The sequence below is a fragment of the Eretmochelys imbricata genome, chromosome 1, assembly GCF_965152235.1.
Source record: "Eretmochelys imbricata isolate rEreImb1 chromosome 1, rEreImb1.hap1, whole genome shotgun sequence".
In the NCBI taxonomy this organism is placed as follows: Eukaryota; Metazoa; Chordata; order Testudines; family Cheloniidae; genus Eretmochelys; species Eretmochelys imbricata.
In genome coordinates this window covers 30,139,186-30,166,816 of record NC_135572.1, presented here as the reverse complement: position 1 = coordinate 30,166,816, position 27,631 = coordinate 30,139,186, and the positions used below count along the sequence as shown (strand labels likewise).

Below are 27,631 nucleotides of genomic sequence, written 5' to 3'. Positions count from 1 at the left end.
TCTGCTCCAGGCTAGGTTTTTTTTCATTATTATTATTTTAAGCAAAAGCTATTTCAACTGTTTCCGAGAATTAGGTTTGAGAAATGTAGCAGGGGAATTGTCCTAGAGTTCAGGGGAGGTGCCTTTTCCTGTCTCTATGTAAAACCACCTACATTTCTTCAAGTTACAAGCCTCTGAAAATCACCATTTGTATATGCTGCTGGAGTCTTGCTCCCAAAATCTCTGAATAGTCCCTCAGCATTGAGCATGCTCCAACTGCATCGAGCTATTTAATATGCCCACTGCAGTGAGCATACTCCCAGACACAGAGCTAGATCTCAGTCCAGCCAGGATGGTACAGAAGCTGCCATCTCTCCCCTTTAGGCTTAGGAGAAGGTGTGCTGGGCTTTAGGAGGAGACGAAGGGCATGTCTACACTGCTCCACAAGTCGGACTATGGAGGTGTAAATAGCAGTGCGCACCACAGTGGTGCATCGTAACTCCCCTGTGTGGATGCTGCAGGCATGAACTAACAGGTTCCTAGTTCATGTTACCATGTAGTCCTCTTCAAACGTGATTATATTAATGTGAAGTAGGAACCTCTTAATTCACACCTGCAGCATTATAGTGCAGCACTTCGGTGCGCACTGCTATTCACACCCCTGTAGTCCAAACACTTTTAGTCTCAGCTCCTCCACTGACTAATGTTGCATAATTTGGTGCATATTCCAACACATATTCTTGAGAGAGGCCTCATACCTCGACTACTTTAGGAGATAGGCAAGTATCATTCCCCATAATTTTTACAGATAGGGTAACTGAGAAGTTGCACAAAGTCACCTCGGGCCGGGTTTCCCTTCATGGCTCCCTGATTCTAGGCTGGGGAGGGCAAACTATGGCCCACGGGCCGGATCTGACCTGTCAGGGCTTTCAGTCTGCACCACAGTGCTGGCAATCCAGCGGGCCAGCAGGACTAAGGTAGGCTCTCTGCCTACCCTGGCCCCGTGCTGCTCCCGGAAGTGGCTGGCACCATGTCCCTGTAGCCCCTGGGTACCACCTGCAGGTACCACCCCCCGGCAGCTCCCATTGGCTGGGAATGAGGAACTGCAGCCAATGGGAGCTTCGGGGGGTGGTACCTGCAGGTGAGGGCAGCACCCCAACCCCTTGTCCTGAGCCCCTTGCACACTGCACCCTTCCCACATCCTGCATTCCCTCCCGCACCCTAACCCCCTGCCCCAGCCTTACATTCATGGCCCTGCATACAATTTCCCCACCCAGATGTGGCCCTTGGGCTAAAAAGTTTGCCCAGCCCTGTTCTAGTCTGATAAGAACGGCCATACTGGGTCAGACCAAAGGTCCATCAAACCCAGTATCCTGTCCTCTGACAGTGGCCAATGGCAGGTGCTCCAAAGGGAATGAACAAACAGGTTATCATCAAGTGATCCGTGCCCTGTCACCCAATCCCAGCTTCTGGCAAACAGAGGCTAGGGACACCATTCCTGCCCATCCTGGTTAATAGCCATTGATGGACCTAACTTCCACAAATCTATCTAGCTCCCTTTTGAACCCCATTATAGTATTGGCTTTCACAACATCCTCTGGCAAGGAGTTCCAGAGGTTCACAGTGTGTTGCATAAAAAATACTTTCTTGTGTTTGTTTTAAGCCTGCTACCTATTAATTTCATTTGGTGGCCCCTTGTTCTCGTATTATGAGGAGTAAATAACACTTTCTTATTTACTTTCTCTATACCACTCATGATTTTATAGACCTCTATCATATCCCCCCTTAGTTGCCTCTTTTCCAAGCTGAAAAGTCCCAGTCTTATTAATCTCTCCTCATACGGAAGCCGTTCTATACCTCTAATAATTTTTGTTGCCCTCTTCTGAACCTTTTCCAATTCCAATATATCTTTTTTTGAGATGGGGCAACCACATCTGCAAACAGTATTCAAGGTGTGGGCATACCATGGATTTATGTAGAGGCAATATGATATTTTCTGTCTTATTATCTATCCCTTTCTTGACGATTCCCAACATTCTGTTCCCTTTTTTGACTGCCGCTGCACATTGAATGGGGATGATTTCCGAGAACTATCCACAATGACTCCAAGATCTCTTTCTTGTGTGGTAACAGCTAATTTAGACCCTATCATTGTATATATATAGTTAGGATTATGTTTTCCAATGTGCATTACTTTGCATTTATCAACATTAAATTTCATCTGCCATTTTGTTGCCCAGTCACCCAGTTTTGTGAGATCCTTTTGTAGCTCTTCGCAGTCTGCCTGGGACTTAACTATGTTGAGTAGTTTTGTATCATCTGCAAATTTTGCCACCTCACTGTTTACCCCTTTTTCCAGATCATTTATGAATATGTTAAATGGGACTGGTCCGAGTACAGATCCCTGGGGGACACTGCTATTTACCTCTCTCCATTCTGAAAACTGACCATTTATTCCTACCCTTTGTTTCCTATCTTTTAACCAGTTACCAATCTGAGGGCCAGGATGACCCCAGGCATAAATTAGAGCATCCCCAGAGGCTGTAGTGTTATACAGAGGCTGTAGCAGAGGCTAGAATCTGGCAGGAGGACTCTAGTATGGTAGACCCATGTCTTAGCTGCTTAGCTACACTTCTTTCAAAAGGAATGTGTCAAATGTATGTGCTTGGCTTTGCTGTCTGCAACCACTTGACCACACTCCCCTCCAGTGTCAGGAATAGGATCCAAGATTCCTTATTCACAACATTCCTTTGATGTCTTTCAAACAGTTATGCAAGTCATTGGCAAAGTGTGTGTCCCATTCCCCTCTATTGGCTGGTCCACATAGGGGATAACAGGCTACTCCACTGCTAATTATTATTTTAGCTCAAATGGAGGAGGTCTTTTTTGTGGATGTACACAGAAAACACTTTATGAAAAGAACGTTAAGGTTGCAGAGTCAAGCAATCAGAAGTTAGAAAATGCCAGAATTAAAGTTGCCTATGCAACCTTAATTCCACCCCCTTGTATGTATGCATTATGGTAAAGTCTTCAATTAGATAATCACATATGACTTATTCTAGAGGGCTCCTGCCTCTGTCAATGCAGAGGATGGATAGAGAGATTTCTAAGACAAGAAAAAGGTATTTCCTTCTTTTTAAGGACCAGACTGGGGCCCGGCAGAGTCATCTACAGATTTTCTATGTGATTTTGGGCAAGACTACCATAACACAAAGAGACTGACTTTTCAGCTTTAACATTCTTTTACCATAGTTTCAGCATATAATAGTCTAGTAGTTTTGTGTGACTCATTGTAACATATGACATGTTGGAAAAACATGTAGAAGAAAGATGTGATCTCCCCATCCCTTTGTTATAAATCACTGATGTTAGTGATGACAAAGATCATCCAACTCATCTCCCTGCCAACACAGGAAATGTATAAGGCTTTGGTTATGTGCAGCATATGTTTGACAAGAGTTGGAGTTATGAAAAAGCATATTTTTTTCATTTAAATATGCACATAACCAGCCTTGCTCTTATTTCAGTTTTGAAGGGAGTTTAGTGTTTGTGAAAGGTGCCATCTTGAAAGCCTAGAACAGTGAAATCCTCTGTTTATGCACAGAAGAGATGCAGCATGGGCAGTAGCAGGGCGAGCTTCCGTCCTTTGCCCTGCCAGTGGGCCTCAGCACTGACATCTCCAGACACGCAAAGACTTAGGTCAAATCAGTCCTCGAAAAGCTCTGCTGAGACTGCCAAAGAGAAGCCAGCTAATGCTAACTGTGAGGGTCATTGTTGTGATGTGTACTCTTCTCCACAAAGAATTGGACTAAGACCACCGTTAAATCATGTTGCATAGTCTATGAACAGTCATCAGATACTGATGATGATGACTACTGATCACAAGTGACCTGAGCTGAATGCGAACTGGTGATGAGCAGAGAAGCATTTGTGAAGGATTTATGATGACTCCTCTCAAATAGTATCACATGATATTAGTTGGCAGAATTGCCCACCCATGCCTCCACATGCCAGTGGCTCCATTTCTTCAGAACCTGGTTCTGCAACCATTAGTTACTGACAGTAACCTTTACTCATACAGCTGCAGTGATCCTACACATGGGAATAAGCAAGTACTTCTCTATGGGAATAAGAGTCACCAAATTGGGCTCTTATATATTAATATACAGATGTCCACATCACATTTGGTGTCCTTCTTATTATCATTCTTCTTATTTATATCAATCCATACGTGGGTTCTGTAGATATACAGAAAGACAAGGTCCCTGCCCGAAGAGCTAATGGTCTAACTGACGCCTGATCTACTCTTGAAATTAGTCCCAGTTGCAGCCGTTGGTTCATTTACACTGCACTGCTATAAACTCCAGTCATACACAAGGAAAGTTGCTATTTTCACTGGCGGAGCTTAACCTTAGTTGAACCCAGGGTAAGCGCAACCAGTTTCAAACATGACTGTCCTGATCTACACTAGAGGTTTACACTGTTGCAGCTGCACTGGTGGTGGAAATTGGGCCTAATTCCAAGTGTAGACCAGGCCATAGACAGGCATCAAAGATATTGAATGAAGGTGTGGGTGGATGGGAGGAGTTAAATAACGGGTTGAGAGAAAAGGGAGAGGGAGGAAAAGCTCTTTGGAAGGATTTTTTGTTTAACCCTCTGAACTTAGCTACATTAAAACAATGTGCCCTGGAGTAAATGTATCAGTGTAGTTACACCAGTGTGCAGACCCCGAATGTTAGCCATGCTGCAAAGTGGGGATTACCCCAGATTAAGTTACACCAGTGAATCCCGCACTTTGTGCTGCTCAGACTGTCTCCACAGAGGTTTGTCCCAGTATCACTACATTGATGCAGCTACACTTGTGCAAACCTGCCTTAATGTAGGCAGTGTAGTTGTAGCCGTGTTGGTCCCAGAATATTAGAGGGACAAGGTGGGTGAGATAATATCTTTGATTGGACCAACTTCTGTTTGTGAGAGAGACAAGCTTTCAAGCCAGACAGAGCTCTTCTTCAGGTCTGGGAGAGGTCCCAGTGTCACAGCAAAATGCCAGATGGAACAGATTGTTAGCATAACTAGTTAGCAAATAATGAAAGGGACGGTTCAAGGTAGAGTGGTCTGTTAACAACTCTGCAGCATAGGACAAAAAGAAGGGATTAGTGGGATACAGATTGTTGTGAGAAATCATAAATCCAGTGCTTCTGTTCAGTCCATGATTTTTAGTTTCAAAGGCTTTGTCTACACTACACAGTTTTGTCAACAAAAGTCAGCTTTTGTCAGCAAAACAGTGGAGGTGTAAACACTGAAATGCTCCTCCCACCGATGTAACCCTTGCTATGCTGACATAATAAAACCACATCAATGAGAGGTGTAGGGCTTATGTTGGTGTAGTTAGGACCACGCTGCATTCCTTACATTGGCTGTTGGCTAATGTTTTTGTCAATTTCACGGCTCCCCTGAAGCTGTGAAATTCACAAGAAAGCCAGCTAGAGCCCAGCTGTCCCCCACTTCCCTGGAGAACTGGCCGGTTGGACCCTGCTCCTGCTGAAAGCCGGAGTGAGAACCCTGGGTGGCTGGATCCCATTCCCAACTGGGAACAGGGAGGCAAGAAGCCCTGGGTGGCTTCCCCACCTCCTCAGCTCCTGGCTGGGAAGGTGGCTATCTTGTGAATTTCACATCTCTGGAGCCGTGAAATTGACAAGGCTACCTTGCTCCCGGCAGGAAGTGGGTGGGTGTCTGAGAAGCTGGGGCAGCTGCACTCTGCTCCCTGGGGGCAAGAAGCCCTGGGAGGCTTCTCCCCCACTTCCCATTCCTGGTGGGAAATGGGGAGGTGAGAAGCCTAGTCGGCTTCCCCCACTCCTGGCGGGGAACAGGGAGGCAAGAAGCCCCAAGTGACTTCATCCCCCACCGCCACCCTGGTGTGGAATGGAGAGCTGGGGGGCAGGGGTTAGTCCACTGGGAGCTTGTGGGGCAGCCAAGCTCCTGGTAGAGAGCTGAGAAACCAGGCTTGTAGCTCCCCACACGACCCCTCTTAGGCTGGTGGAAATGCTCCTGGTGAGGATGTGCACCACCAACCCCATGAGAGTAGTGTGGCCATCAGCCACTGCAGTAATTAATGTGGTAGCTGTAAGTCTACCTAACATAGGTCGACTTATCTTTGTAGTGTAGATGTAGCCTAGCAGAGTGATGAAGTGGAGCTTCAATTCATTTCTGGCTTATTACAATAACCTGCAACCCACTAACCCCCTCTTTTTGTCCTATGACTGCAGAGGTGTTAACAGGTCGCTCTATCTTAAACAGTCCCTTACAACATGTGCTTACTATTTATGCTAAAGAAACTGGTCCACCTTACATTTTGCTGTGGTGCTGGGAGTACCTTTCCCAGACCTGACGACAACTCTTGGCTTGTCTATGCTACCACTTACTTCGTTATAACTTACGTTGCTCAGGGGTGTGAATAATCCATATCCCTGAGCAATATAAGTTACACCAACCTAAGTACCAGTACAGACAGTGCTATGTCAGCGGGAGAGCTTCTCCAGCTGACATAACTACCGTTTCTCATGGAGGTGGAGTAATTAAGTTGATGGGTGAGCTCTCCTGTCAGCTTAAAGCGTCTTCATCAGATGTGCTACTCTCTCCCACCAACCAAAGTTGGTCCCATAAGAGATATTACCTCACCTACCTTGCCTCTTTAATGTAGGCAAGGCCTTTGGGAAGCAGCCAGTCACAGCAGTTTTGTTTTTCTCTTGCTCCTCTTTTTCTGCTTCCTAAATAGACTATAAAGTTGGTCAAATGGGACGGACATTCCCCCCACCAAACTGTGTCCTGCATCTTGCAGGAGAACAGGCTGGAGTGGGAACTGGACGTGCTTTCTTCTCTGAAACAATAAGCTATCGATGAACAGAGATGCGAAGGACTGAGTGGTTACAGAGACTGAATTATGCTCTTACCCATAGGCACACTCATTTCTGGAATGGCACGCTGGTGACGAGTGAGCAGCCCCTGCCCATGCAATAGTGTTTTTGCTGAGATAGGGCTCAAGTTTCCAGGGCTATAAATATGGAATATTTCATGAGAGTTGGCATCTCTTTTTACAATTGCCTTGTGATGGGGAAGATTTTGCTTGTTTGAGCAGGATTATCCTTTTCATGTCTTTCCCACCCTCTTTTTATACCTCTGTCATCATACACCAGCCAAACTTCAGGATGCAGAATATTGATTTAATGCAAATTAGATGGGGAAAAAGCCAGACGGGGTCAGTTTTTTGTCTGTTAGATGAAAATAATATCCCCAGAGCGCTCATCTGGTCAGAAGACAGCAGAAGTGGCTAACTTTAATATACCTGAATGTTTTAATGTAAACTAATGTAAAATACAGAAAAAACTCTGGAATCTTGGATTGTCATCGATAAGGAATGGAAACCTAAAGAGAATAAGCAAATGGCCCTCAGATATTTCCAAGTTCCTAACCAACTGCTGATTTTTTCTTAGCTGCAAAGTTCCTGAATTCTCCTTTCTGCTCAGTAGAACTAGAGAAGATAAGTATTCAGTCGGCTGGAGCAAGAAGCCAGCAGGAGTGCAGGAGTGTACTCTAATAAGAGTCTTCCTAAGGGTGACTGCATTCAATACTTTGCTAAGATTTGATTTTCTGTGGGTTTAGTTGTCTTTGCACTGGGACAGCTATTTTTTCCTCCTCCTCTTTTTGCGAGTGGTACATGATTGTAGACAAATAGTTGTCATTTCACATCTGGGACTCCTACTTTACTCAACACTAGCTCCTAAGTTAAATTAGTACTTTGATCTGAAAGCCAGTTTTCTATTATTTGCCATGGTTAGCAGAGTGTATCACAAATGTGATAAACTCTGCTCAATCAACCAGAGCATTGATTTTTACTTTTAATTTTATGTTACTTAACAGCTCATTCACAAAAGTTAAACTTGTCTGCCTCAGACTGGAGCTTTGAACTTCATTAATGTGCATTTTTAGGATTAGTTTATTTCTTTCATTGGGAGCTTTAATGGTTTAACCTTTCACTCTAGGAATCTGTTTAACAAATGGAAAATAATTAAAAAGTGGATGCAGAAAGGCCACTGCACTGTCAAAAGATATTGGGTATCTGTTGTTCATGAACAGAACAGTTGTCTCCCAAGACACCATTAGAGCTAAAGAAAGCTCTGTATTAAAAATCTTGGACTTGTTTGAATAGATATTTTCTGTGATATTCTGTGCCAGGGAAGGCTGACGTGTTGAGTAGGTGATGGCTTGCTGTAGGAGGCTGTTGAGACAATTTTTGGAGGCACCAAGCCACAAAAACTTGGAAAGAAACAGGAGACCATTCAGCTCCCATTTGGTGGCCCTCAACAATGAATTCCTTTGAATTTCTAACCCTCCGTTCACATTCACATGTCATTTTGAAGGGCCCAGAAATTACTACAGCCCAAGAAATGACTGAAGTGCCCTGCACAGCTGGGGCTGTGGGGGTTGGTGGAGAGGTTAGTCAAGAAAAACAAAACAAAAATAAACCAGGAAAATACTGCTGTGAAACTATGTTCCCCTCCACTGGAAACCATCTTCATTTCCTTGGTGGCCTTCGTTATTTAAAAAGGATCTAATCTTCTGGCCATAAACCTTTTTAAAGCTCTCCAAACCAGTGGCAAGTAGGTAAGTGGATTTTTAAAGCCTTGTTATGCTTACATGAAACATACAAGATGCAACAGAGGGTGAATTTTATTTACTTTGCTTGCTTGCTTGTGTTCGTTCAAGGCTTGGAAAGCTATCACTGGAAGGCACTTGCATTGTACATTTTATCAGATGGTGGTCCTCCAGAACAGAGAAAAGCACAGCCTAATATGCTCTGGCTTAATTATAATTGGAATGAGAGTTTTGTTATCTTAAAGCAGGTTGAGAGACTGTCTACAGCCTGATGTTCTGTTCTAAACTGAATGGAACGCTGTGAGATAATTCCTGTGGGTGGATTGGCCATTGTACAGAATGTTGGATCCCTTGGATGTACCATTTTGAAGTGATCCATATGCCTTTGGTGTTTTGTTCAATTTCCATTTTCACTTGTAACAGCCAAAAGATTAAGACACAGGCATTTCCCTGGGATTAATGACATGCTGGGCTGAATGGTTGTATTCAGCCCATCTGGTCATTAATCCCCAGAAAAGGCCCTATGGCTCAGTCCTGCAGTTGTCCTGCCATTATGCTCCATAGATAGTCTGATCATGGTATCCCCAGTGATTCTAAAGTAATCAACAAAAGCCCATTTACTCACTCAGTTTATAATTTATTACATTTTCAGTAAGAAACATAGCACAAAAATCCTTCCAAAGTGCTGTTGAAATAGTCCTAAATGACAGCTGAAAATCTCTCCGAAGATGTACAATATTTGCAGAGCACTGTGGGATTTATCTAGTAAACGTAATTACTGTTTTATAGTTGATCTAATTTAGCATTAAGGAAACAGAAGCATCTTGCTAGCAAAATTCCAGAAAAACAATGCCCTCAAAATCTGCTCTGTCTCTGTAGGAAATGTTTTGATTAGTGGAGAAATTAATGCACCAGTGATCAATTATTTTGTTCTTAAATAAGCATCCAGGGCTTGATTTTGCAACCATTTGAGCGAGTGAAGAGCTCTCGCTGACTTCAATGGTGCAGAATTGGGCCTCCGGTATTTATTGTAGCGAAGGCAAGGAGACTCCCACTTCCTCCTCCTCCTCCCCCCCCCCCCCCCGAGATCCTTTAATACCCATTTTACAGTATTCTGAGCTAAGAATAGATTTTAATACATACACTGTGGTAACATTGTCATATGGAGTTTCACTCGAAAGATTAAATGCCATGGAAAAGCTACACAAGGCAGTGGAGAACAGTAAATTCAGGAGGAAAGACTAACTTTGTGCAAAGGTAGCAGATAGATCAAGGAGGAAGATAGGGGAGGAGGCTGTGATACTCTCTTTCGGTGTCCAGAACTGTAAGCCCCTGTGTTACCTCCTGCCTCAGCAAGAGAGAGCTTTGCTGGAGCTTAAACTCTGTGTGTCAGCTCCCTGTCACACCAGTCTGTCCACTGCCCCAGCAAACCCCTTGAGACTCTGTCAGTCTTAACCTTGTCTTGCAGGTGAACCCCAGTTTCTGAACACCCTGAAAGAGCATTCCTCTGCAGCCCTATCATAGAAATTGCCAAGTCCGCTGACTCCAAAGACACAGGATGCACACCTTACTTTAATGTAATAGCACTGAGATGGATTTATTATAAAACAAGAATAAGATTATTAATAAAGACCAGCAAACTAAGTGATACTAAGCAGAGAGAATAGAAACAGAAAATAGTTATGTATAAAACATGCTTCCTAGTGTCTAAAATTTAACAGATTACAATCCTGGTCTCAGGCAATTTTGCACCTACAGTCATTTTTCAGCGTCCGCAACCCACATGGTTGGGGGATCCTCCTGTCACGGATTCCAAGAGCACAGCCCCTTTTGTCCCTTAAGTGATGGGTAACAAAGGAGTCCCCTTTCTTCCCTTTTATAGTCCAGAAAATCTTTGAAATGTGTTCTTTGATGGGTAAATCCAGACAAAGTTCCTCTTCCCTGCTGCTTGTTCTTCGGGGTGCAGGTGCCCAGCCCCTCCTTCATCCTCTGGTCAGTTTGCTTTCTCAATTAGCTTGACCACAGTGTTTACCTTAGATGCAAATATATGTTCATTGTCCTTCGCTTGTAATCAAGCCATGCTATTTTCTCATCCGTCTGTCAGCTTGATCCATGTGGGCAGGTAAATCCACATTCCTTTGTCTAGGGCAGGCTTGTTTCTCAGCTGCGTTCAAAATGTATTTCCAGTCCACATACACAACTCTATATACACAACCCGTACATGCATCCCACAGTGATATTTGTGACCAGCATGTCACCAGTTTTTATATGCTACCTTATAAGACATTGTTTGGCTAGATATCCTGACAACAGTGTGTTCGGTGAGCCCTTGTCAGTTGGCGTTCAGGGGCTCTTAAGGTCACAGAAGCTTTAGACTCTGTCAGGAGAGAGTGTCTTTAGATTCTTGGTATAAGAGCATTGTTGCTTTTTACATTCTGGGGGGTTAAAGAACATCACATATGCAAAAAGAAAGCTCTCTCTTATTATGTACTTTACGGTAGTATCCAGAAAATTGGGTCCCTGTGTTGCTAGGTGCTGCACAGACACACAGTAAGAGACCGTCCCTGTCCTAACAGCTTATGATATAAGGCCCAGATTCAGGGAAGGATCTTTATTCAGGACAGAATTGAAGTACGCACTTACGCTCAGAAGAACTGCATTTTTTTTCAAAAACATTTTGGCTGTAATAATCAGAAATATGATTTCCTTGCATAACCCATTAAAGTAGTTAATTAGATAAAGAGTTTACTGAGGGAGCTTAAAGGGTTACTGGCCTTTTGATACTAGATTTTGAATCCATGGATGTTTTATCAGCAAATAAATTGTTAACTGGAAGATTAATTTTTTTAAATCCATTTTTAGCCCACTCCCTTCTCTGCTCACCTCTTCCCCTCCCCCCACACACATACTGTCCCAGCTGTCAGTGACGGGCCATTGAGCAATGTAAAATTGACAGGGAGCTCTGAAAAACGAATGGGTGAGAGTTTAGAGATTGGGAATGCAAAAGGGATTATTACTATTTATAATGTCTGTTCTGGTATTCTGAGGGCCAACTGAGACTGGCAGCCACAGGGTGGGGGAAATGGGTATAATGTATAAGCACAGCGAACAGAGTGATGGTTTGCAAATGCCATGTTAGTGCCACCATTTTGGTCCTTTTTGGTGTGTGTTTTGTTGTTGTTGTTGTTTAAAACCTTTTCGGTGGGGGCTTAGTGAGGAGGGGATTAGCTGGATGGGAAAACCGACAAAAAGGTCAAGTTTAGCTTTGTAAAAGGAGGCTGTTAATCCTGACCATAATGTTGCAGTAGCCATTAAATAGCAGTTTCACATGGGAACCTGTAACCTCCCCTTAAGTTGTGTAACACAAGGAGATGACGGTTGGAGTCAGGACTCAAGTGCACAGGCCAGATTAGACCATGTGGCCTTGGGTTTCATTTCTTGATGATTTACTGTGCAGATTTTGCTGCTCTGAAGTCAGGTAGAAACAACACAAAAAAATTATGTGTATAAACAACTGAGATTTCCTCCCTTTGTCTCCTCCCACTGCCAGCTTCGTAACTGCTTTCTGCCCCAATGGTTGGGGCAGGCTTTCCTTTTTCCTGTGTACTAAGCCCTCTTCCTTTTTCTCCATCAATATCCTGTTTAGAATCCACTTTTTTGGGGTGATCTCCTTACATGGAGCTCATTGTCAATTCCTCTATGAGTGTGGGGTTGTGAAATGCTCTCCCCAGCTTCATGTTTGGTTTGCCTGTATTATGGCCCAGTACTGCTCATTCTTACTACTGGGCACTGTCCTGTTAATGTCAATGGGAGAATAAAGAAAAGGAGGACTTGTGGCACCTTAGAGACTAACAAATTTATTTGAGCATAAGCTTTCGTGAGCTACAGCTCACTTCATCGGATAGTAAGCACTGCCTCTGGCAGAAGTGTTAAAAGCATCAAACCCTTAAATCGCCAACTGTTTAGGGGTGGGGAGCTTTTCCTGTGTTTTGCATAATGTTGTGTACACGTGTGGTGATCTGTGTTGTAATGATGTTCTCCCGTGATGAAGTTGTCAATTAATACCGAAATTATAAAGAATAATTGGCCCAAAGCTGCTCTGTCACGCTGGAGTAAATGCAGAGTCAACCCATTGACTTCAGTGAAGTTATTGCAAGTTTTCTCTGGTGTGACCGAGAGCAGAATTGGACATAATAATAGGACAAGTTGCATTTCTTTACTTTTGCACTTGCTGAGTTGGCTGGTAATAAAGACAGTGCTGCATATTTTTTTCACAGCCTCATTCTAATGCATTTTAAAAAAAATTGCCTCTTTCCCAAGAAGTCTTTGATTTTGTTAGTCTTTTCTTGCATGCGTAAATCTCTTCTCAGAAAATCCTGGAACATACTTTTTTTTCTGGGTGTTGTTTTGCAGAATGCAGGAAAGTTATTTTTCCTGAAGTTCTGCCATTGGCTGATCCTACATGAAAGTTGACCACAGACTTGTGAGGTTCCAGAGCACAATTACAGGCAGGCTTGTTGAATTGCCTTTGCAGGGATTTCCTGATCTCAAATAAAAACAGCTCTTTCTCTTTTCTGTTTGAACAAACAAACAAACAAAAGTCTTCCTCCTGCCTTATCCCGTCCCCACTTGCTATGTGTGCGTGTCTCTCTCTTGTCAGTGTAGCTGATATGTGGTGTTGTTGTAGCCATATTGGTCCCAGGATATTAGAGACACAAGGTGGGTAGGTAATATCTTTTATTGGACCAACTTCTGTTGGTCAGAGAGACAAGCTTGCAGTTCTGAGTGTAACCACATATCAAAACAAAATGCAGTTCTTCTGAGGGTAAGCTCATACTCCAGATATTTCCTGAATAAAGATACCCATACGGAGCCATGCTTGTCTCTCTCACCAACAGAAGTTGGTCCAGTAAAAGATATTACCTCACCTACCTTGTCTCTGTCATTCAGGGAGATGGATTAGCTATGCTGGACTGTCTCCACTAGGGGGCTGTACCAGCATAGGCATTTGTAGATAAGCTCCCTTTGTAGAGGCAGTTATACCAGTGTAAGGTGCTTTATCCTGGTATCGTTTATTTCGCGTTAGTTGAACCAGAATACCGATATGCCTGTGTCTACACTGGGGGAGGGGAGAGGCTTCCACTTTAACTATGCTGGTGTAGCTAAAACAGCAAAACTTTTAAGTGTGACAAGGCATTTGTAATAAGTGACCCAGATCACGCTGACCCAGATCAGGCATTTCTTGTAGACTTATGCCCATTGTCTTCAGTGGGAGTTCTAATTCTGCTCCCACTTACACCAGTATAAATTAGAAGCGACTCCATTGAAGTCGATAGCATTGGACTGGAATAAAATCAGTTTAAGAAAATAATTTGGTCCATTTGATCATGTTTATAGATGAAATAAATGGTGGTGGAAATCACATGTTGGTAAAGGGTTTGATTTGATGTAACATATACACCAGGAGGAGCAGGGTGGTGGCATGAAAAACAGATGGGGGGGGGAGGAGTTAGCTTAAACACAATTTTTGTCACAATCACCACCGCTTAAATCATTTCTGAACTGGGCCCACTAGATGTGCAAGGGAAACAGGAGTGGGTCGAGATTTCTGAAGTGCTTGGTCACACTTCAGAGGGGGGGTTTCTCTCTGCTGCTGGAACACTCAGAATGGAGTTGAGTGATATGAAGACTACTACTCAGGAACTAAAAAGAGGTTTTTAAGTGGAATGCACAAAAGGGAGCAGGACCAGGAGAGAGGAGGGTAATGAATGGGTAGGCACTGGGGCTGTCAAAACTGTGACTTGAGCAAGGAAAAGGAAATTCTGCACTAGCAGGTCGTCTTGATAAATAAGCCCTTCTAAAAGTGTATTTAAAAGGTGGAAAACTGGCATCTGTAGACAGCTAGTATCTATCAGATGTCTCTCAAGCAGATAACTTGGTACTGTTGTACTTTTCCTATCTGATCACCGATAGCAAGAAAATTATTTTCCAGAAAAGGGAATGTAAATGTTTCCATCCACTCTCTCGTGCCACTTTCAGTATGGCTGCTCATTAACTTTTTTAACAGTCCTCCTCCTGCCTGCTAATGGATCTAACTTGTGCTAAAGTTTACTTGGGGTTGCACAGACACATCAGCCACCCCTCAATCTGCAGTAGTGAGCTTTAATGCATGTTGTCTTAACAAAACTTTTCAGATGACAAGATCTGTCCTGGTTCAGATGCCACAGGCATCAGTGCGTGATGGTGACATCACACGGAACCAAGTGTCCCTTTCTGTTGAAAGGGAAATGGTCAAAAGCATGCACACCCCACATCTGCTGGAAAGTAATTAAGGAATGTTGGGCCAGGACCTGAGCTCTCACTCTGGTCCCTTTGTGCGGCTCCCACTGTGCCCAAGAGGATGGAGAGTTGGAGTGGGGATTCTCCTGTGCAGGGGGAACCCCCAGGTGGCATAAAGATAACATAGATGGTTCTCTGCCCTTCACTCCTGGGCTCCAACCCCCTGACATAGCAAGGACTGGGAGTTGCAAACTCGGACTTTGTCCTGGTGTATGACTTGGTAAAGTCACTTGGTCAAAACCCACCTTTGCCATGATGCCTACCAAAAAATTGACAGTAGTTAGGCAGCTGGTGAGCCATGAGCACTGCCTGTTATGTTGACCAGTATTGTCTCATTGTTTTCTTGCACTCCCCTGTTGGTGTGTCTGTGGTCTCATGTCTTATACTGTAAACTCTGGGTTAAAGAGTATCTTTTTGTTCTGTGTCTTTTTGAACAGTGCCTAGCAAAATGGGGGTCCTGGTGCAGGACTATGACTCCTAGGCACTATGACAATACAAATAAATAATAATAACTTGGGGTGGGATTTTCAAAAGTGCCTAAGTGACTTAGAAACACAAGCCCTATTGAAAGTGGAGCATGTGTTCCCAAGTCACTTAGGTACTTTGTAAAATCCCGCCATTAATCTCTGTGCCTCAGTTCTTTTATACAGTGAGGATAATCATAGTTACCATAGGAATCTCATGAGGCTTACTCAGTTCATATTTGTGAAGCACCTTGAGATCTCCAGGTGGAAGGTCCTATCAGAGTGCTGAGGGTTTATTACTGTTGATATTATTGACCAATTGCATTACATCAAAAGGGTAAGTACTTTTGATATATGAACATTTAATTTAATTCATTTTTTTTCTGGGGTATTTTTGTGTAGGTCCTGAGGGAGTCTAATAAATTGGCTGAAATGGAAGAACCTCCTTTGTTGCCAGGAGAAACCATTAAAGACATGGGTATGTGAGCATGGCTCTAATTGCTTTTTTTTATTGATTAGACCAAATTTCCATAATCCCTAGTATGTGTTGAATGGAGTCATTGTCAGCCACAGGCATGGGCAAGGCTAACTAACTACAGTGTGCCTAGTACTCAAATTTGTCCTGCAAGACGGTGTCTAGACCTGTCTGTGTTTCCTTTTACTGAGACAACTGGAAAGTTTGCAATCTTAGGGTTCTTGGGTTTCGTTTTGTTCTGGCTTTTTTCATTCAGGCTCTTTGATGTGATTGAGCACAGTAGGTTTGCTGATGAATTCCATGGAATGAAATTCTAACCAAACCTCGCATGCTTTGATTTGTCTCGGGGGTTCTAAAATGGGACATCTCATAAATAACAGCATGGATAGTTGACCTGCCATGCTGGTCTTTTCCCTTGCCTCATTCCCTTCCCCTAAAAAATGACCTTATGTAGTCTTGGAAGAATAGATTGTTGCTGAAAAGTTCATGTCCTTCCCCCAAAAACTCCAAACGTTCAGTAATAATCAGTGGCTGGAGACTGACATTTAAACCAGCGTGTTCCCCCATGGGTGCATGTTATTTCTCACATGTGGGTAGTTGTTAAATATCTTCAGCTATTGAGGGGTTGCAGACATTTCCTAGGAAATCTAAGGACAACTCCTCCGATTTCTTGGCTGAGTAGACATGCTCTGGAGAGCTCCTAGGGAGCCATTTAAATATAGAGTCACTAGTATTTGTATCTGTTTGTAAAATATACTGCAGAGTATATAGATATTAAAAACAAAATACAGAAAGATGGCATGTGCTAAAGGTTATAATAGGGAATTACAGAATTTTTAAACCAATCTACAGGATTCCATAGCTGAGATACCTTTTTCCATTCAGTGCTATTGAGTTTGAGTCCTTTCTGTAGACCCCTATAGGTTTCATTCCTATTCCATTGTATAGAAGTTTTCCATAGGGGTAGATTTTATTTTCGAAAATGTTTTTTGCCCTGTAAATGGTTTAGATTTGCTTCACTATTTTAGAAACTTTACCGAGATGCTTTTTTTCCTCCCTATTATTTGGTTTCAAATATTTCCTCTTTTTTTGTAAAATGCCTTTGGGATCTGTAGTTGAAAAACACTCTGTAAGAACTAAGTATTTATTATTTTAATTAGAACTGGCCAAAAGTATTCAAAATTTGCAAATTTAACAAAATGGTTGATCAGAGTTTCAGTGAGAAAACAGGTTGCAATTTTCAACAATTTTTTCCCACAAAAATTTCTCTGCTCCCTCGTTTACTCCAACCCCCGCCTCCACCCTCTCCAAGAACCCTCAAGTAACCAATCAGGACTTTGTCTTGCCCAGGGGCGGGCAAACTTTTTGGCCTGAGGGCCACATCGGGTTTCCAAAATTGTATGGAGGACCAGTTAGGGGAGACTGTGTCTCCCCAAACAGCCAGGAGTGGCCCAGCCCCCGCCTCCTATCAGACCCCCCTGCTTCTTGCCCCCGATGGCTCCCTCGGGACTCCTGCCCCATCCAACCCGCCCCGCTCCCTGTCCCCTGGCCACTCCCGGACTCCCCACCCCTGACTGACCCCTGCTGCCCCATCCAATCCCCCCTCTCATTCCCGACTGCCCCTCCCCGACCCCTGCCCCATCCAACCCCCCTGTTCCCCACTCTGACCACCCTGACCCCTATCCACACCGCCGACCCCTGACCACAGCCCCTGAACTCCCCTGCCCTCTATCCAACCCCCACTCCTCCCTTACCGCGCTGCCTGGAGCACCGGTGGCTGGTGGCGTTACAGCCGCTCCGCCCAGAGCACCGGGTCAGGCCGTGGCTCTGCAGCTGCGCTGCCCGGCCGCCCAGAGCGTTGTGCTGGCAGCGTGGCACACTGAGGCTGCGGGGAAGGGGGAACAGCGGGGGAGGGGCTGGGGGCAAGCCTCCTGGGCCAGGAGCTCAGGGGCCGGGCAGGAGGGTCCCGCGGGCCGGATGTTTGGCCCGTGGGGCCGTAGTTTGCCCACCTTTGGTCTAGCCTGTCAGTATAGGAACTTATCAATGTAATTTCTGACTTGGCTTAAGGGGTCAGTAATGAGCAACACAGACTGCTTGAGACCACACCCCTGTCCTGCCCCATCGACCTTTGAGCTGAATGCACTTATTCCACCCGGCATCCAACACAGGCACCCTGGGGAACCCAGTGATCCCCACGTGGCAGCCACGCTCTGTTGCCAGACTGCCAGGCAAGCTCTCCCACTGACTTCACTGGGAGTCACATGCCGTGACAAATGGGTCCAGTAGGGTTTTGAAGCTGGAGTTTCTAAAGGAGGTCTGTTCTTTGCAAACTGCTTGGATTTGGCAGCTGTAGTCAATAAGCCTTTTCTGAAAAGATTGTTTGTGCCTCTGATGGTGAAGGAGTGCTGGTACCTCTCATTGCAGAGTGCTGCAAGCCAGTGCTGTTGCACAGAGCCTGCAGAGTGTTTTAGTGACACGAGACGTAGCGTGGCAATGACTGAAGGTGGGGGGGCGGGTAAAAAGCCACTTGACTGTTGGCATTTTTAACTGACAAGAAACAGAAGGGTTGCTACGGGAAGTGTTCCCAGTAGAGAGCCAGCAGCACCTCTTGCCTAGAATGAATGAGAAGCATTGACCGCCTTTTCAGAAGGGGACTGTTTTGAGTCATCACTCAAACCAAAAAATAATCGTTTGTGGCAGATTGACTTTATTGCTGAATTAAAGATTAAAATCATTGGCAGTTGGCAAATAAACTCCTTCAGTGAGATCCACAGCTGGGTAAATTGAAGCCAATGGAACTATGATGATTTGTACCAATCAAATGCAGAAGTTCACTGTCTCAGAGTTAATTGAAGGATCAGGACCTACGCATGCGAAAAGCAGCTGTGGGAAAAGTGGCTTCTTGCATTTATGACGATATATGAATTGGTATCATAGCACTGACCAGGATCAATGTTTAGTTTCATGCTGATTTTTACACAACATTAGCTATTTGCCCTTCAGGGCGGTGATGGTCTCTTTTCTATGTTTGTGTCATTCCAACACAACGGGGGCCCCAGTCCTGATTAAGGTGTTTAATAAACTTTAATAGTTTAATAAAGTTTTTAAAGTTTTTAAAGTTTAATAAACTTTAATAGTAATCTTTTTTTTTTTTTTTTTTTTATGAATCAACTGTGTAGCCATATGTAACTTCTGGTTTCTTCTCTTTGTGAACTGTTTTATTCCCCCCCCCCTTCTTTTTTCTAGTTATAGAATTTACAACACATTTTGTCCATCTCATCATATGCACCCATACAAAGATCAAAGGATTGATATTTTTTTTGCATGCTAGTAATAAAACAAATGTCTCTTAAAATTGCACAGTTGTTCCACAGTGTTTGTGTTAGTGTGGTGCATGATTTTTGCAAAAACTTAGAGACTCTTTCCTTTGCAAACTTCTACCTTATTTCTGGATAAGTATTGACTAGACAGTGATATTGAAAGCAATGTGTGTAACCTAGAGATGTGCTTACATGGTGGTATTTGTAGGCAGGTTCAGCTTCATACCAGAGCACAAATAGCCTTTACTTTGAACCCTTATTTTATAACTGTAATGGAAATTGCACTCATAAATCTGGGCAGGATTGTGCAACCCTTGATCATACCTGGAAGCACTTGCTCATGCAAGGAGTGCCATTGATTTCAGTGGGACTGCCCATGTGAGTAAAAGTTGCAAAACTGTAAATGTAAGTTACTACTATTAGGTTTTTGCTCCCATAGATTAACCTTAAACTTGCACTAGCTGCGTTTCTCTTTCTTTCACTTATTAGCCAAAGATGTGACTTACATCTGCCCATTCACTGGAGCTGTAAGAGGAACCCTGACTGTTACAAACTACAGGCTATATTTCAAAAGCATGGAAAGGGTAAGCTTTGTAACCATTTGATTCCTTTGTCTTCTGTATGTTCTGAAGCGCTGGACCTGCCGTTATGACTGTAAAAATAGCGGTTATATGTTTTGGTGGTTGGTTTATTTGTTTTTTCCTTTTAAACTAATACATTTCAACTGTCTCCAGGACCCACCGTTTGTCCTAGATGCTTCTTTAGGTGTGATCAACAGAGTGGAGAAAATTGGGGGTGCTTCCAGCCGTGGTGAGAATTCGTATGGGCTGGAGATTGTATGCAAGGTAAGTGGTCCTGGGGAGAAGATTTCGAAGTGAGCTGTAGCTCACGAAAGCTTATGCTCAAATAAATTGGTTAGTCTCTAAGGTGCCACTAGTACTCCTTTTCTTTTTGCGAATACAGACTAACACGGCTGCTACTCTGAAACCCTTTTTAAAGAAGGTGTCCCGCTGCCTGGTATGGGACACAGCTAAGCGTGCTAAGCTCAGATTGCCAGAAAACAGGGCTTGTTCCCCAAACTGGTGGTACACTCTATAATAAAATTTCAGCAAGCCAGTGACAAATGTATGCTTCCAAAATACTATACTAGTTATTATGGAGCCACAGACAGTTCCCTTCAGGCCCTCTAGCCCCTTATGCACCACCAAGACTAACCAGACTTCTGTGATAAATGATTATTAAAACCAGAAATCACACGTTTGGTTGATCTAGTTCCAAAGAACCAGACACCCACCCCAGGTCAAAATATACTTCAGATCCTATCAAAAACCACACTGGTAGCCAATCCTTTAGTAAACTAAAGGTTTATTAATATAAAAAAAGGGAAGAGAGTTATTAAATGGTTAAAGTACATCATATACATCACAGTTGATTTCAGAGTTTGTAGACCAAGATAACAGCAGTGATGTTAAATCTGCTAGCTTGCAATAAGTCTCTCTGCATCACCTAAAAGATTGGGGGGCCTCAGTCCATTGCTCAAAGCTTCCCTTTGTTAGAAATCATAATCCAGAGATGTGGAGCAGGGAAGAGGCAAAGAGGTGATGTCACAGTCTCCATTTATATCCTCTTCTAGGACATTCGAAACTTACGGTTTGCTCATAAACCTGAGGGACGAACTAGGCGATCCATATTTGAGAACTTAATGAAATACGCTTTTCCAGTATCCAATAATTTGGTAGGTATTTCTCCTGCTGTTACCAGAAGATGCAGATTGTTGGTGCACAGCACTATTTTTATTTATATTAAATCCTTTCTGGGTATGTCTACACTGTGCCAGCTGACTTGGGCTAAGGGGCTCAGGCTAAGAGGGTGTTTAATTGCAGCGTAGACGCTTGGGCTGCAGCCAGAGCTCTGGGACCCTCCCATCTCTCAGGGTCCTAGAACCTGAACATCTACAGTGCAGTTCAACAGCCCCTTAGCCCGAGTCAGTTGGCACAGGCCTGCTGCAGGTTTTTAATTGCAGTGTAGACGTACCCTATGTGGACAAAATGCTGCTTAGATCGAGGTCTTCTGGAATTCTAGGTGTGTTGAAACGACAGGCGGTCTGGTTTAGTGATTAAAGCCCAAGAGCAGGAGTCCCGAGATTGGATTCTGTTCCTGTATCTGTCACAAACTTCCAAGATGATCTTGGGCAAGTCACTTTTTTGTCTCATTTTCCCATTTCTAAAATAATAATAAATTGCTTACTCCCCAGGAGTGCTGAGACTTTATTAATTAATATCTGTAAAGCAGTGCGATGTTAAATGGAAAGTATTCTTTAAGTGTAAATTATTATTATTATTTATTAATAGTTATTAAATGCCCGTACGGCCTCAAAGCCTGCTCTACTAAAGTCAATGGGAGTCTTTTCATTGATTTCATGGCAGTTAGAGCAGCAGTTTGTCACATTTTACATGAAATTGTTTGAGCAAATTTCATAAATTCCCCAATCCTGCAACTTTGTGTGCATGTTCATTCTGTGCCTGCATTGTGGAGACCCACTGATGTGAGTATCAGTGAGAGAACTCCCCTGTGCCACACTTGAGTGGGACCTACTTATTTCAGCGGGGCTCTGTGCAGACAGATTGCTGCATCCACTTGCAAGAAGTTGCAGGATCATGCCATATTTTGTAACTGAAATATAGTATATTCTTCATGTGTAAAGGAAATGCAACTCCTCTGTGTCACTGTACAATTATTTGAGAAGCTTGGGTGGGGACTTTTCTCACTGATGCTCACATGCTTGTAATGGAGCAAAATGTTCAGGATACAATGAAATCTGTCAGAGGTTCACAGTCAATATTTGGCTGACTACTCTCGCATCTGCAGAACAGCTGGTCCGTTCAAGGATGTGATGACCATGCAGTTGTTGCTTTAGTAAAGGATGCACTTCTACATAATGTGTGAGAGGAGCCTTCTTGCCACACAAGTCATTTTCTTTTAATAATAAACACCTTTTGTCCCTGTGATGTAGGAGGTAATAGATCAGTGTGATAATGAACATGGAGGAATGTACGTTGGTGTGTTAATTACACTGTAGAGCGGGCGTGTCAATTACTTTACAAAGGCTTGAAGAAAAGTAGTGTCGTAGAAACAAAAGAAGAGTCACCGGTTATTATCTGAGATGTCAGATAACATGGAAAATGAACTTTGAGTATTTAATGGTAAATGTTCTTTCTCTCAGCCCCTTTTTGCATTTGAATACAGAGAGGTTTTCCCTGAAAATGGCTGGAAGATGTATGACCCTATTTTGGAGTACAGAAGACAGGTAGGTGCTCGTTTCACATCCTTGCTCCTGTACGTTATTCTCTGGAAGGTAAGGTCTTGGCTGGAATAGAATTACTGATGGTGTGTAAGGAGGAAGAACCCAACTCAGAAGTGTCTGCAGGGTCAGGGCAGTGGTCAGCATATTTCAGTAACTGACAGCAGAGGTCCAGCCCCACAGGCAGTAACAACACCTTAAACATTAGTGTAAAGGGGACTCAGGTTGCTGCTATTTTCCTGATAACGCGGTAAAAACACCTGTGGCCTCTGTCTACACTGTCGGCTACAGAGGTGCTGGCAGCTGCTGAAATGAGTGCTAATTTTGCTAGTATAGGCACAAGCCCATTGAACTTTCTAGGGTATGTCTACGCTTAAAACCACGACCATGGTTCTCCCATCACTGTAGTTCATGCGCCTGCCCGAGAGGCAGTTGTTAGGTCGATGGAAGAATTCTTTTCTCAAACTAGCACTATTTACACCAGGGGTAAGAGGGTTTGTCACACCCCAAGAGATACAGCTATACCAATGTAAGTTTTCAGTGTAGATCAGCCCCTATTTAATGATCGGTGTTACGGTTTTTCCATCATGCTTTAATTAGTTTTAATCCTTTTTCTAGACATTTACAGTTTCCTAAGGGTTTTTTTCTTTTTAAATAAAAAATGTTTCTTTAAAGAGTTTTTTTTAAATGTTTTAAGTAGGAAGTTGGAAGGAGAAAATCCATATAAATATTGTAATATATACTGTACATTGTCTTGGGGGCTATTTTAAGGGATCAGCCTAGGCAGGGTAAGGTACAAATGTCCATAGCCTGGAACAAAGATTTGGAGTGTATCCAGACTGGCCTTTACAAAGGTGTTAACTACTTTGAGTTACTTGGCAATAGTTAACTTGAGGTAACGAACTCTAGGGGTACGTCTACACTGCAATAAAAGACCCATGGTGTGGCCATACTGGCCTGGGTCAGCTGACTTGGGATTGCGGGGCTTGGGCTGCCAGGCTATAAAATTGCAGTATAGACATTCAGGGCGCAGTGTGGGGGAACCCTACCAACTTCTTCCTAGGATTATGTCTTCTCTGCAAGAAAAGTGGGTTATTTGCATTGAGATAGCTCTCTCAATGTAAAATCAGAGGGGAGACAACGCACAGGTATATATGTAATTGAGATCAACCATCTTTCTCCCCCCCCCCCCCCCCATCCCTCAAGCCTAGGGTTTACCTTGACTAGTTACATTAAGGTAAAAATTACAAAGCCTTGTCTCCTCTAGGATGTTACATCGAGTTAGCTATCTCAGTGTAAAAACACACTTGGGTTTTGCAGTGAAGACAAGGCATGATCTGAATTCTGACTGTGATGGAAGGTTTGCTTAGGTCCTGAATCATGAGGGTATTTGTCCCTTGCCAAACTTTGGGGTATTTCGATCTATTTATTTATTGCTGTTTGTAACTCTGGATGTTCTCATTGTCTGGGTCTGTATAAGTAAGTGTCTGATCCTTGTTTTGAATCTTTACTTGAATCTTATTGAATGCATCGGATAATGTGTAAATAATATGATATTCTTGTTAAAATAATAACTGTCCATTAATAAATCAGTATTGTGTTCCTGGCATGGTACTGGGATTTGTGCATACTATAACAAAACTGGGATAATATAGCAAATTCGATAATGAGATTACCTATCTGTGACCATATGAAGTGTGAACAGAAATCACAGAGGCAAAATGTATGTGTTATCTAGAGAACCTCTGGAATGGATTTAAAAAAAATTCTGGGAGAGCTGGTTTTGGCACAAGCAGTGCATTGATTCTACAGGGACCCCATGGTCTTGCATCTTAATTGGCATCTCACAGACCAAGTGGATCTTTTCTCTCTGGATGCGGGAGTAGAGGGCAACAAGTAGAAGCCAGCTGTCAGGCATTCAGAAAAGGTCTGACTTCTGGAGGAGGATAGGGTTGCCAATGCCAGATGTGTTTGAAACCATGGATGTGATGTGATCTCTTCAAATTTGCATAAATGATCTAGAGGAGATGGCTACAATAGAGATCCTGGAGATGAGGAAGGATCTGCTAAGTGAACCCCAAACTACTCTGTAAATGTCCCTGAGGAAAGAGAGAAGCGTGTAACTTATTAAAAATTATCAGTCACATAAAATGACGGAGAATAATAAACAACGTGTAGAGAACAAAAGGACCTGAGAGAGGCTTGGGTCTGAGTTGGTAATTGAGATCATATGTGGCAAATTAAATTTCAAACTGAAATCGCTCCCTGATTTTTATTACACGCTGACTGGCAAAATATGAAACAGAACTGCCAAATGAGTAAAATTCCGCTAAGCCCAAAAGGCTTCTAGATGACTTGGGAATAACGTAAAGCTTTCAAGTTTCAAACAAGGTGGGGAGCAATTGGAAAATCTTACAAGGGGTTCGAAGCTCGAAATGTGTGATGTTTCCCCAAGGAAGGTGTGCTGGAATGATACTATGCTCTGGTTAGATGCGTGGTAGAATCTCAGCATGCAGGTTTCAGAACAAACAAATAGGAAAAGATACTTGAAGCGGTGCTGGAGAGGGAAGAGCATCAATGCTTGCCCAGAAGCAGAAAGGTAGAGAAAGAGAACAGATTTTTAAAAGGGAACATTTCCTAGGAAGGGAAAACAGGAATTGATGGAAAAACGATTCAAAATCAGGCTTAGTGTAGAATCTTCCCTCAATTAGACTCTGATTCAGTAAAGCAGTTAAGCACGTGCTTAACTTTAAGCATGAGACTAGTGGTTTGGGTTTCAGTGGAAAGTACTTATGCTTAACTTTAAGCACATGTGCTTTATGGGATTGTGGCCTTCACATCCGGTCTAATTCAATGCCTGCATTTTCACCATGTGACCAACAGGGGGCGTGATTCAGGTGACTAAAAGTCCATATGCTGCATGTTTAGATGATGTGAATGTAAGTAACAAGAGATTAAAGAATAGCATGAGCCAATACTATGAGGCAGATAGCGTCTGGTCCCTGAATGGAGGGGGCATAAGTTGCTTTCCTCCCTGTGCCCTCGTGCAGGGACTCTGCACAGATGCGGCTCTTTATGCTCCTGAGTTCAGGGACTGCAAGTGGTGCGAGCCTACCTGGAGAAGATAAACCATCTCCCTTCCAGGCATCTATACCTCTCTGTATGTCAGCTTGTCTCCCTGTCAAGTCTCATTGACCTGCTCCCTGCTTCAGGGAGTGTCACTTTAAATCTTGCTCAGTCCTTTAATCACCTCCCTTCACAGGAATCCAGTCCCTTTGTAACTGTTTATAGCCCTTTGATCTGCTAATGCCCCACTTTAGGAAAACAAGGCATGTAGCTAGACAGAGACAGGAGGTAGGAAGGGTCCTTGCAACTCATAGCCTCCCTCGTTCTCTTCCAAGTGTGTACCAGGATGTTCTTATCTGGGAAGCCATTGTGTTGACTTCCTGCTCAGCCCCCACTGAATTCAAGTATTACAGGCATATAATAAACATTCCACTGCTCCCAGTACAAGTTAGATCAGTACAATCATACAGGAAATTCTAATAACCCACCATAGTTGTACAGTAACCTCACCTTGCTGACCAGGTCCCTTTCAGGGTTCATAAAATTCTTCCATCTCAGTATTCTTAGATTATTACATACTAGTTCCACAACTGCTACACAGGGTGCTATAGGAAAAAGTGCTTCTGGATCCCAGAATTCCTGGGTGCAGCCACATACCAAAACAGTTGTGTCAAAACAGCATTGGTGTGTGGACACCCTAAACCAGAGCTTGTCAGTTCCTTATGAGAAGCCCCAGTTGACATGGGGGACTGGTTGATGGGAATCCCACGTCCTCTGAACCATGTCCTGACACAGTTACTAACATTGCTCCTTTATTTTCTCTCTCCTTTTTCCATTGTCTGTCTCCCCCCTTCTCATTTCCATGTGCTTTACTGACTCTTCTCCCTTCTGGTCTCTCCTCCACCTTGTCTGGTGGCTCCCATCCCCACTCACCAAAAAGGGGTGCGTGTTGTGAGCATCACTGGGGTGCCATCCAAGGTTGATCTGAGTGACAGAGAAGAAGAGAAGCTTGGGCTGGCCGGCTCCTGTCCTGTGCTCTGTTCCTGCAGCCAGTTACGTTAGGGGCCACAATGGGAGCAGGGAGAAAGTTGCTGTCAAAGCATTGCCTCACCTGTTTCACAATGTATTTTCCGTGTGTGATGTGGATTTGGGTCTTGTAGTTTTACCCGCCCTCACTGATATTCTCCACTGCTTGGTCTCCATGAGCTAAATCACTGTCCCTCTTGCAGGGGAGCACTTTACCAACCCCATCACAAAGACAAGAGAGATAACTGGCCATTTCATACAACTGGCATTGCTGCCATACGTTTCCTTCCTTAATACAGACGCGCTTGTATGTGCCCTTGAATTTAAATTCTTAGAAGTGACGGCAAAGTCCGCTGGTCTCTTTCCTTGGGCTGGGGACCCTGTAGTAGTTGATTTTCTTAACTACTGTTTCATATGCAGGGAATTCCCAATGAAAGCTGGAGAATAACCAAGATAAACGAGCGCTACGAGCTGTGTGATACATACCCTGCCATTCTAGTCGTGCCCGTGAATATTCCCGATGAAGAATTAAAGAGAGTGGCATCTTTCAGATCAAGGGGTCGCATACCAGTGAGTATAACAGAGGAAGATAACGTCGATGTGGTTTTATAAAGACCTTTGTACCATAAATAATGCAATGATCAGACAAAGGATGCCAGGGAGCAAACCCAAATGGTTGATGGATAATAAATGCAACGGGAAGACTTCTGCAAGGAGTTTGAAGGCAGCATTTTCATGAAAGAGACATAGACTAAACTGAAGTGCTAAGAAGATAAGAAAATTGAACTAAATCCAGACTGCAATACAACTTAATTTTCTAGGATACAAAATTAGCCCGTTTAATTCAAAATTTTCTGCCTTTTCTGATTTTTGGGGGGTAACTGAATACTTTTTTTCTGAAGTCTTATATTACGGTTGAGGAAGACTCTTATTAACATCAGGTTATAAATAAGGAATGCCATAAACATTACCTTTATTATTTCAGCAGCAAGCCAATATTATGCTATTT

The 27,631-nt window shown here is 43.3% G+C and overlaps 1 protein-coding gene across 6 annotated transcripts in view; it reads left to right on the top strand.

The window, feature by feature from the left end:
• The window catches only part of MTMR2 (myotubularin related protein 2), a 78,193-nt gene that overhangs the window by 39,052 nt on the left and 11,510 nt on the right, over positions 1–27,631 (top strand). For 4 of the 6 annotated variants that reach the window (XM_077805551.1, XM_077805559.1, XM_077805530.1 and 1 more), the window contains exons 3-8: positions 15,837–15,912; positions 19,719–19,813; positions 19,964–20,074; positions 20,863–20,964; positions 22,453–22,536; positions 27,043–27,192. In XM_077805551.1, coding sequence (XP_077661677.1) covers positions 15,837–15,912; positions 19,719–19,813; positions 19,964–20,074; positions 20,863–20,964; positions 22,453–22,536; positions 27,043–27,192 — 618 coding nt within the window. The remainder of the gene's footprint in view (positions 1–15,836; positions 15,913–19,718; positions 19,814–19,963; positions 20,075–20,862; positions 20,965–22,452; positions 22,537–27,042; positions 27,193–27,631) is intronic. The other 2 variants (XM_077805537.1, XM_077805545.1) reach the window with 2 other exon arrangements.